This window comes from Ammospiza nelsoni, chromosome 1 (genome assembly GCF_027579445.1).
Source record: "Ammospiza nelsoni isolate bAmmNel1 chromosome 1, bAmmNel1.pri, whole genome shotgun sequence".
NCBI classification, from domain to species: Eukaryota; Metazoa; Chordata; class Aves; order Passeriformes; family Passerellidae; genus Ammospiza; species Ammospiza nelsoni.
In genome coordinates, this window is record NC_080633.1 from 148,830,802 (window position 1) to 148,842,817 (window position 12,016).

General features: G+C 37.5%; 1 protein-coding gene across 1 annotated transcript in view; it reads right to left on the bottom strand.

The window, feature by feature from the left end:
• Positions 1–272: 272 nt before the first annotated feature.
• The window catches only part of FAM135B (family with sequence similarity 135 member B), a 131,239-nt gene continuing 119,495 nt past the window's right edge, over positions 273–12,016 (bottom strand). The window contains exons 13-19 of the mRNA XM_059478135.1: positions 10,434–10,600; positions 9,119–9,210; positions 6,849–6,946; positions 6,374–6,525; positions 5,459–5,569; positions 2,885–2,998; positions 273–1,107 (exon numbers count right to left, since the gene is read on the bottom strand). Coding sequence (XP_059334118.1) covers positions 902–1,107; positions 2,885–2,998; positions 5,459–5,569; positions 6,374–6,525; positions 6,849–6,946; positions 9,119–9,210; positions 10,434–10,600 — 940 coding nt within the window. The 3' untranslated portion in view covers positions 273–901. The remainder of the gene's footprint in view (positions 1,108–2,884; positions 2,999–5,458; positions 5,570–6,373; positions 6,526–6,848; positions 6,947–9,118; positions 9,211–10,433; positions 10,601–12,016) is intronic.

Genomic DNA, 12,016 nt, shown 5'->3' on the forward strand with positions numbered 1-12,016 from the left:
TTATAACTGGCTAGACTGAATTCCATATCAGTGTAATAAATTTAAAAAAAAAAGAAAATTTTTGGAACAAATGAACTTAGATACAAATGCAAACGTAAAAATTTTAACTTTAGGATTGTAACACAGTCAGTTATGGTCCTCTATAAACGTAAACAGAAGAAATGTTAACAGATGCCACTGATATTTTACAAGTAATCCAATATAGTCCTCTTGGTTTGGCAGCTTGTAACACAAAATTATTCTTCCCAAACTAAAGTTGGGGCTTCTTTTTAAAGACAAATATCAATATTTGTTCATTCTATGTAAAATATTTTACTTCTTTCCGTTATTTGAATGTAGAATTTGTATGTTGCAAAGTATTACCAGTAATGGAACCATCCAAATATTTTCTTCCATCAAACAGAAAGATTGAAACTTTCATAAATGGTTTTCAGACTTCTCAGTTCATCACAAAGAAGGTATTAACCTGAGTTCACATACACTTTTTTCCTTGTGTGTTACCTACCCCAAAAGTGCTACAAATGTAGAGCTTTGTTAACACAGTAAATCAAGGACAGACAAATTCCTGGTTTAATATTCAGAAGAAATGGGAATTATATTGGTCCAATCACATTTAGAGAATTAACCTTCTTATTCTGATTCTGTACTTCAGAAGTGGCTCATGTCTTTATGTGGACAAAAAACATAGAAACTGAAGAGGAAAATTTATTTCTTCCAAAAGCACCAATACTTGGAAGCTTGAATGCCTTAAAGCCATAGCACTTTATTCTCCAAAAGAGAAATGGAAATGGAAAGTTTGGAAGTCCCACCTGATCTCATTTCTAACATTGCACTCTGTTGGCTAAGGAAGTGTCCTCCACCCAATGGAAAGGTTGGCCTCTGTTACCCCGTACTTCAGGCACTATTTGAAGTAGTTGAGTCCTGCCACGAGGAAAAACTTCTCCAGGAAAAGTTCGGAGTCCAGCACGGCGATGTGGGCAGCCCGGCCTATCAACGTGTTGGCGGTGTTAGGCAGAGCGTGAAACACGTTGTGTCTGATCAACGTGCAGTCCTTGGCCCCAATCAAAGGCTGGAGAAGGTTGTTGATCATTTCTGCGTAAACAGGACCTGAAAAAGGGTTGAGATATCACAACTACACACCAAAGCTCCCAGATCCTCTCTTTTCTTCCAGTTTCATTTAATTACAGTCTCAGTAAGAAGGAAAATGGAAGCAAGGCCAAAATAAATGAAAGAGACAGCAATCCAGTTCAAAGATTTGCCAGGTATACCAGAGTGGTGCTCTGATATATGGTTTCTTCGAGCTAGGTCTTATAAGCTCTTGGAGATTTATATCACACCCAAGATACCTCAGCTACCTTAGAAGGCATAAAATCAGCAGGACGGCTTCTGTGGTCGTGTTGGAAACAGAAAAGTTTTAATATAAGGCAAAATAAAAAAAACTCTTTACAGAGAAAGCCTGAGCCAAGTGCAAAAGGTTCTTGTTCCTGGTAAAATACCCCACAAAAGCCATTCGTTTCTTTGTTCTCTTCCTTTTCTAATAAATTGCTTAGGTGGGACTTTCTGGCTTCTGTCCAATTGGCTATCCTTAAGTTTGAGGTGAAGTCCCCAAGGTCCTATGAGGTGTCTTTTTACCTAATTGAGGAAAGAAACATCTGGGCTTTTTTCCTTTTCTAGGAGACAAAGGACAGTTTTGTCACTCCATCAACATGGGCCACATTCAGCCATATAGTGCTCATCTAATGGAGGCACTGGCCATGAGGAGGGGTCTGCTGAAGCTGCTTAGCATGAGCCTGGGACATCCTCAGCCTTTCCTCTGTCAGTGAAGAAAATGCTCATGCTTCTTTTAAGGGAGTGGGGTTGGACTCATACTGGCTATAAATTCAAATGTGAGAGGGTCTGGCATGACACAAGTCCATTTGGATTTCTCTGCTGATTCTAATGCAGGAAAGGAATAATGTAGAGATAGTTGAGGTGTTTATAGGGGCAGAAACAATGGCTCAGGAAACATTTGCAGATAAATGATCTGATGTATTGATAAATGTAATGATCTCCCTCCTATTAGATAAATATGTACCCAAGGAACAACCACTGTAGGTGAGTTGAAGAATTTCCTTTTAATTAATGTCTGAAGTAGGTAGAAAGAGCTGTCATTTAAGTAAGAGGTGTGAAGGCAACTATGCTGATTATTGGGCCTGTGTGTCTCTTTCTGCTTCCAAAGAATACCTCCATTTCTAAGTAATCACGTATATGAAATGGGTATGAAATTGCACTGAACATTATTCCTGGATGTGGCAACAAACTGAGGCCATGAAACATTTTATAAATGAACAAGACTGCTAATAACAAAAGCAATACACACAGCCTGAGCTCACAGGAGGGCCTCTGGTGGTGTGAGTCCTGATTTGTTTTACAGATTTTATTACAAAAAATATGATTTTAGATCTGTCCCTTAAATTATCTTGCAGTCATTTAAACTCTATTACAAACAAAGGGAAACCCTCCTTACTTTGTATGTGTTGAGAAAGATTTCATTATGTGAAAGAAAGGGGAGACAGTACACGTAAATCAGTAGACTACATTAAAACATTGTCAAGAGCTAGTTCTATCACCTAAAAAAAAAATTAGAGGGAAGGGGAGGAAGCAGTAAGAAACCTTTGATTATGACCTGATTGAAATTTGTTTTCATCAGGAAAAGAGCTTCTTGAAAAGCTTCTTTTATTGATTTCAGTAATTTCCTGTGGGAAACGAACACTTTCTTCCTTATCAAATAAACATTTCAGTTTTCATCATGTTGATGAAAAACCCTTCTAATGTAATGACCTCAGTTGCACAGAAATGCAATTCTTCAGCAGCCTTGGGAATATATAAAAGAACTTAAACATACCTGTGTGTCTGTCCTTAAGTGCATTTTTGCACATTTCTATTCTTGCTGAATGAAAAGGTACGTATCTGTCTTGGGGTGAGGCCACTAACACAACATTTTTAAAGTACTGAAGACCTGTGGCAAACATATTAAATACATTAATCACAATTAAGCACAGTGATGAAAAATAATACATTGTCAGCATGATTATTTCATGTTCAAAGGCTTTTGAAAACCTACAGTGCAAAATAGATTATAATTATTAAAACATGCAACAGAATATTAAAAATATTCATAACAGCTTATACACATTTATGTTGCTTCTGTGAACTATTTGTTACTTATCAACACACACATATTAATTGTATGTCAACAAGGAAAAGTAAGGACTGTCTGTAAAAAAAAAACTTTCATTAAAACCTTATTCTTGCAAATATTTATACCTCTAAACAGGATCAAGTTCAAAAATAACACCATAAATTATTAAAATTCTCAAACAAAATAGAGAAGAAAAAGAATTGCTATAATATCACACTGTTACATTGGTGTTGAATGAGTCTTAGGGTCCATCCAGTCCCTGTTTGCATCAGTCACTGGACAAATCCACACTGCTGGTACATCAACTGAATACCCTAAATCCTGCCTCTTCCCTGGAGCTAATGGGGCCACTGATGAGCTCCTGCTGTTTGACCTGTCTATGGTCACTTGAGCTTTCCATCACCCACATTTAACAGAAACGCAAGAAAATGGATATTGATGACATAACCTACTTGTTCAGAGAATATCCTGAACACAGAAGAGCTTTGTGTTTGTCCTTCATCTTTCCCTCTCTCTTATGGGAAAGGGGTCCAGAACCAGAGCCAGGCTGGATGGGGCTTTTAGCTGCCTGGTCTAGTGGAAGGAGTCCCTGCCCATTGCAGGGGATTGGAGCCAGATGATCTTGAAGGCCCATCCATGTCTCTATGATTCCACAACTATGATTTCTAGACTGTCATAGAAAATCTGACCATCACCACCACAATGAAAAGTCCTGCTGGCTGCCTTTACAAAACCTGTCTTAAAGTGTTTATCATTTTCTTCTTGTGCAATCAAACCAACTGAGTCTGCAAATTCAGTCTGAAGTAAAAGATAGAAGCCCCAGTGAGTGTTACCATAACTAAAACCTTGTGTGAAGAGGTTCAACAGGGAAGAATATTTTATTGTGGATTTTGTTTTGATTTTTATTTTCACAACAAGCATGAGGAACATTTGTTAAGGAGATTGAAAGGTAGCAGGGACTTCTACTTTAATAAGAAAGCCAGAAATTGTGGAGGCTTAAAGAGTCATCTGGCAATGTAAGCACAGCACTGCTTCTGGCATTTCTCCTTCTGTAGGTTCTCCCCACTTCTTTTGGGAGCAGGATGCCAGGGTAGGGACATCTCTCTATAGAATCAGTATGCCAGCTCATATGTTCACATATGGACATGTCTATATCTTCAGATATTTTGCCTAAACATCTATCCAGGTGATTCTGACTTTACAGACAATTCTCTTCACATTTAAATTTCTGCTTTCTCCACTTTCAAGGACAGCACATGCATTTATAGCCTCTTATATCTCCAGTCTACCAAGCTAACAAGCAGCAAATTGCTTTGACTCACTACACATGCTTGGGAATTCATTGCTTGGGAAGTTAAAATGAACTTTTTGTGTAGACGCAATTTTATTTTAACTTGACGGTAGTAAAGCAGTTATCAACTATATTCCATGGAAATAAGAACTAGGGAATCAAAGGGAAAATTCAAATAACACCAATTTACATCAAATTCCTGTCATTGATTGAGTTATGTAGCATATCTGTGAGATTTAGATGTTCTATTTATATTAACATAGTCTTTGTTTCCTATTAGCAGTGTACAAAAGTATGAGAAAAGGATTAAACTTCAAGTAGTGACCTTGTCACTACCTACTTAGCACCAGTTTGCTCACACTCAATATTAAAAATAACTTAAAAGAAAACAGCTGCTTCAACAGAAGGATCACGCTTGCATTCTTTTCTCAAGAAACACCTGATTTATTTAATTTATTCATGACAGACTAAAGAATAGGAGAAAAGATTCTCTATTCAGACATAATTTTTCTAGTGTGACGCCATACATCTCTGTAGTACAGAAGTGTCAGTATAGACATAAATAAAATTTGCTCTTCATCTCACAGAGTCATATTTCCCAGAGACAAGAGATGTTAAACTTACAAAAAAATAATAAAAAAGGAAAAATGGCTTTCATCTCATAGCATAAATTAAGGAATGATGGCTGGTCAAGAATGATGTTTCTTTCTCACAGAATATAAACTCAGGTGCATGTTTACTACAGCACGAAGGTCTTATTTAACGCTAACAGTTTGGCAAAGACGTTATCTGATAACTTTCACAGAAAAAATGCGCAGATGAAATTGATATTAGATTTTAGACAGGGCAGCCCTTCAAAAAAGCATGTTTAAAGAAAGATCATTAACAAAATGCAGATTTCCTTAGCTCCCTGGAGAATAGGACAATCCTGCACAAGCCCATGGAATAGCCCTTGGCATTTGCAAGTCTCATCAAGCCCCACTCACCCGTTTTTTGGCTGAGCTGATAGAGGAAACACTTGCGTAGATCCGCATTGTCCCTGAAGGTCAGTTGCAAAAGTGACCCTGATTTTTTTAACTTCTGCATTAGCCATAGACCTGGAATGAAAATTGGTGCATATTTTTATCCTTCCTAAATCATCAAGCAGGAGAGTTAAAGACGTGTGCCTATAGTAAGGATAGCACTATAATTTTCTAGAAGTCTTGTTTGTTCTTACACTCCTAATTAACAGGGAGAAAAGTCTAAGGGTCTCACAGGATAGAGGCAACAGTTTTAAACTAAAAGAGGGTAGATTTAGGCTACATATAAGGAAGAAATTCTTTATAATGATGGTGTGAGGTGCTGGAAAATGTTTCCCAGAGAGGTGGCAAATGTCTCATGCCTGGAAATAATCAAGGTCAGGTTGAACAAGGCTTGGAGCAAACTGTTCTAATTGGGGATGTCCCTGCTCATAGCAGGGGTGGAACTACATGATCTTTAAGGGCCCTTCCAACCCAAACTATTCTATGATTCTGTGGTTGTCTCATGGTAGTCAGAAAAATATTCAGGAAGACTGAAACGTGGGACATTCCAGTTCCATAATAATGTCTCTTTTTCATCTCCATCTTTTTCATGGAGATGCCTCTCTTTATTTGCAACAGAGAAGTGGGAGACTAAGTGGAAACTAAGGTTCATCTCTCACTGCTGCACAGCCCTGAGCTTTCCAGGGAGAAATATGATGGACCTTGTAGATATTAAAATTTAAATTTGTTTTCTGAAGTTTGAAGGTTTGAAGTCTTCATCAAATATTTTCCCAAACTTCAAGGTACAAGTCATATACAATAAAATCCTACATCCAGTTGTTGCCCTCTCATGCACTCTGATGTGGCCCACAGCCAGTCAACTTTCCCATCAACTCTTACCTGTACTAACCAAAGTGCTGTTGTTGTAAAGGGTTCCCAGGTGAGGCCCAGAGAGGGACAGGAAGGTATGTAACTTGTTGAGGTAATAGCGAAACCTGGGGCGAGTTAGTACAGATCGAATGATGACATTACCAAGGGAATGTCCAATAAAACTGTTGGGAAAAAAATAATTACATTAATAGGAAACCCATCTGTGTTTGCTTTGAAATAAACACAAAGATGGCACAAATGGCTCTGGAGGGAGGACTCTGTCAGGACTTTCAATAAGATCCTTTAGTTATCATTTAATGATTTTTTCAGCCTACAAGATTCTCTTTCATAAGAATCTTTTGCTTTCATTCTCATCTGTAAGAATGTAAAAATATCACTGATTCAATGGCTTTTGACACAGGGCACCTTAGGAAAAGCTAATTTACTCAGTGTTGCTCATGTAACTCAAGCAGTTGCACACTATTTGCTATTTAATAAGGCTTACCTTATTCGGGATATGGAGAGGTTGTACAACTGGATATGCTGAATAATTTCATCCAATAATCGGTCAGTCATTGTATCAAAATCAGCAAATGTATCAGTCTGTTGAAAAATTAAATGAGTTATGAATTAAAATATATTACACCTCTTGCAGACTGATGTTATTTTTGAAGTCAAATTCAAGCAGAAATGTAAAAAAACAGTGCAAATTTTCTTTTTACATGCTCAAGGGGGAAGAAGAGAGATTTTTATCAGTCTCTAGTTCCTATTTTAAACTGAAGTTCTCCTTTGAGAGAGGTTGCTGAGTGATTCCAGAATCATAAGTATGATGCTAAAGCAGCCTGACTTGACACTGGTGAGAGCTGCCAATACTCAGCTGCTCTAGATACCAAGGTCTGCACATGAAAGAAAAGCTTTTGGCATTTAGGCTTCAACAGATTACTGCAATAAAATACTTTACCTGGTTATACTTTGACATGAGGGTTATGTTGATGCTAAGGATGTAATCACAAAATTATTTGGCCATCTCAATCAAATGCTGTGTGTTATTTGTTATTCAACAGTCATCAGTAAGAGAATGAGTGCAAGAGACAGACGAATAATTTGTTGCTTGCAACAGTACCGCCAGTTGTGAGACAATAAAACAAGCAATATATTTCCAGTCTATACAATTACAGGCAGATCTTATTCAGAACTTTGTAATTTGGCAATCCAACAGGACTCTAAATCAAACTCCTAACTAATGAGATGCCACAAAACAATCATCAAATGTTGGAACAGCTATTCAGAGTAAAGATATGAGTAATTAATGCTTTTGAAACATATGAGTAATTAATGCTTTTGTGACACAACTCATCTTGCTAATTGCAGCTCTTGCACAGGAAAACATGTCGATATTCACTTTGCAGCACAGACTTAAAATAAATATTCTCATAAACTAAAAACAGTCCAGTAACCTTCTGCCTGTTTTGTCTGCATTGATAATTAATGATTTCCTCCTAGGCTCATTATCCCAAACCTTTCATGTTGTTTAAAAGTGCAAGAATATCAGCCTGAATGTTAATCATAACCAAAATATGTCAAGTGTCATATTTGACCTGATTATATCTCCATTCTTTACTATCATTTCAGCCTGACTGAGCTTGTCAAATGCATCACAAATAAATGCCTAAAAAGTGGTTTGAATTTTTCTCTATAAAGCAAACCAGCTAAATGACTGGTTTCTTGGGTCATTTTCAGTGTGGTTCTCAGAGAAGGGAAAAACAGTGATGAGATGCTTTATAACATTAAAATAGCCATCAAGTCACCTAGGTTCCACTTCCAGTGCTGTGAGAACTTCCCCACTTTCTCAGACAATAAGATCTCTAAATAGTTTCCATTATGGACTCTGGAGAAATAAAAATATTGTATGTTTCATTCTCTGAAAACATTCTCTTCTCTTGGAAGAGGCCTTGATGGAAGTGTGAAGTGGTCTCCTGACTATTTTCACCTTGCTTACATTCACTCTCCAGTTCTGCTGCTGACAGAGCTGCGCGCTGGAAGTGGCAAGTTCACACAGGAACACCAACCAGCCACTTCAAAATATAAAAGCTTTTGAACAAACAAGGTTAGAAAGTTTTAACTCAGGTTTCTCAGGTACTCATAAATCAGAATAATGTTTCTGACTGCACAATGGAAATCCTTATCTTTTGCATAAAGTTAGGCCTTTGGTCGTAAATATGGCTCCACTGCCAAGCAAAGCACAGGATTCATTTCTGTTTCTCTACCTAGACCAGCAATCAATTTTTCTGGAAGACATTTCTTTATCATTCAAGGAAATAAATCCCACAAACACTGCAACAGGAGAAACAATGGCTGATGCAGCAAAGAATCTTTCTCTTTCATTCTCAGCAAAGGGAGCTGACACCTGCTGGATATTCCACATCCTCAAAGAATTTAGCACCACTAAACTTGCTGCTTTCTGTTGGTGCTGTGTTGCAGAGGCACCAGGCTGCCAAGTTTGCAAACTGGCAGGATAAATCCATTTTTTTCCTCTAAGGTCTAGTCCTATTACTGCTAATGTCATTGCCTTTGACTTTAATGCCAGGGATATTTTCCAATAGGTTTGAACACCCTATCAAATTAGACAGGAATAGAACCAAGCCTTTGCACTAAATACTACATAAAACTCCCTGAATTCCCCAGGGCTTTTGTTTCACTCAGGTGGTGAAAAGGCTTTTGCTGAAGGCACTATTTCAGCAATCGAAAGGAAGACAGAAATTAGCTCTGCTCTACCTGATTTCTTTCAGACATTAGGAAGTCCAGTTTTCCACCAGGAAGTCCCAGTTCAATAAAAGTCTTTACCAGCCGCAGATCTGCACTGTTACCTAGGAACAAATGGTATTTTATAAGATGCAATCCAACAGAAAAGTAACCAATATATAGTTAATTTAACACAACAACCTTGACACCATGGAGCTCTTGCTAAGTGCTGCTAAGAACATCATCACACCTCAGGATCATGCATTGAAACAGCAAGAGAACAGAAATTCCCACAGCCTGCCCAGGTGGACTGGGCCTCACCTGCTGCTGTGGGGACTGCATAAATAGTGGGTTAGAAAGGGCAAAGATCAGGTCCAGAATAAATCTGCCCTCTATTTGCTGAATAGCAGAAGTAAGACAAAAAGACAACAAGCTCAGGTGAGGCCCCCAGGGACACCTCAATACCTGTGCTGGGCTGTAGGGCTGTACCTTCAGATGCAGAGTGGCCCATCTCATGTATTCACAGTTAGAGCTGGTGCTCAAATACTATCAGACTCCTAATATTTTGAGAACTGTCTCATTCTGTACTAGGAAATTTCAAAGTCTTCTGAAATTTTTGTGGGTAAAGAAAGTACCACTACCTAATGAGAAGGGCATTCCTGCTACTGAGATGCTAAATGGCAAACAGTCCTGGCACAAGCCAGAGTTTGTTTTACTTTTTCTGTTTTTTTAAATATCAGAGCCTCTACCACTTTTTCTCTGTAGTTTCAGTGTTAACATCTACACCTTTCTAATTGATATTGATAATTTGTCAAGAGAAAGTTTACATTTAACATAACTATTTCCTGCTTAGAAAGCATATACATTAAAAACCCCAAGACCTGCTTCCTCTGCAGTGAAGAATGACTTTTATTCTCTCACTTTATAAAGTCAGCCTCTATCTAATCTATAACAGTGTTTTGGGGGTTTAAAAAACATTTCCCTCCTGGGGACATGCTGCAAAACAATCAAGCATCTGTGGAAAGACAAGGAGTTACTGCAATGCACTCTTCCTGTTCACAGGAGGACTGATGTGCTTTGGTGTAGATTGCTGTTAAAAAAAAAAAAAACAAAAAAAAACCCAAAAAACCAAAACACAACAACAGATAGCAGGACCCCATATATTAGCAGCAATATTTAATATTCTCATGGATTCTTTATTACAATGGACCAAATAGCATAATAAGGAATAAATACCTAGCTAATACAAATTCTTAAATTCTCCATTCTTTAATACTTGCTGAACATCTGTCCTTTTTCGTAATTTACACCAAAATGACTTACAAATAGCAATTCTTCCTGGCCTTACCATCCAATCCATGGACACAGACAACCAGGTGAATTCCATCTTCCAAATTTTCTTCCTCTTCCTCTGGTGGAAAATATGGGATATCAGAAGCTAGTACAGATAAGTCACTGTACAGAAATCCTTCAATCTTCATTTCTTTTTTAAATTTTTCTTTGGCCTGATAAAAACTGGAGAATACATTAGTTAATCACAATAGAACTGAGTGGTCAGCAACAAACCTTCAAACTAGAAATGAGGAGGCTTGTCTTTGCAAGAAATTATGTTTTCAACTTTCAAGTAGAGATCTGGATGCAATTCCTTATTTATTAGGACCAAGAGAAGTCAGAATGAAGGGAATAAACTCTGTTTCTTTGTAATTTGTCTACATAAAGGGAAAAACTAAAGTGCATTAGCAACTCACAATTGCCAAAGGAATGAAAGAGTAGCAAAAAATAATATTCTGGTAGCTCATAAAATGAGACAGGTACAGAATTAACAATTTTACCTCTTAACAATGTCATTGGCCTTATAGTTACTGAAATGCAAAATGTATAATTTTTCTACCATCAGATGCACTTATAGTCAGGTAGAAGGTCCTTTCACTCTTCCTTATGCCAGAGGTAAGGGATGCACCTCATGTGGTAGATATTTTGGGGTTAATTTGATTTTAGATTATTTTGAAACAATTTAGTAGAATTTAGAAGAACATCTCAATGCTGAAATAATTAACACCTTTCCTACTAAAGGTCTAAAATTTGACACTCAATTCATCCTGAAGCATTCTGCTGCCTGAAGATGCCAAACGGCTTTTTTACTCATTAAAACTTATCCAGATAATTTAGGAATCAATAGTCACAATGTAAGTGCAGAATTAAGTAGAAAACTGGGAAGGACAAGCTTTGGAGATATAACCTTTAAAGCTTGGGGATCTCTTAAGGCAACCTGATATAATCACAGAATCATTGAGATTGGAAAAGACCTCTAAGGTACTCAAGTCCAATAATGAGCAATTACTTACATCAGTCCAACTAATTTTAAGGGGACAGAAGAATGAAAAAAATAGCTTTTGGGCCACGAATCTGGAAGCCTTGAATTCATATGGACAAATACATGCTCAAATGTTGTGTTTCACAATGAGGAAACAAATTCTGTGCTTAGATTTGTCAGGACTTAAGCATGGTGTATAAAACTTCAGGACTCTTTCAAAAGAATAAAAACAAAATCTTGGGTTGAAAATGAATGTACATGCAGACAGCCAACATTTTGGGCAGCTGAATGGACTGAGAAATTTCAAAGCTACTGTTTTTCATCAACACAGAAGAGACACCCAACTACACTGGACAAATATAAGTGCTAGTGTGCCAATCTGTGAAACGGGCCCATGTGACGTCAAGGTCACAATGCGGCACTTTTGTATTGGGCAATGAAGCAAGAAACAAAAATAATGCCTCTTCTCCAGCTATCCATGGCTTCAATTCTCCCATTCTTCCAGTTTGAGAAGGTGAAGTTGAGACAAATCAGCCTATCTGAATTCCCCATTTCATAGTTTAGCTACTGAATTGAATTATTAAAGCAGAGGAGTAAAACAGTCTGTGGCACTTCCA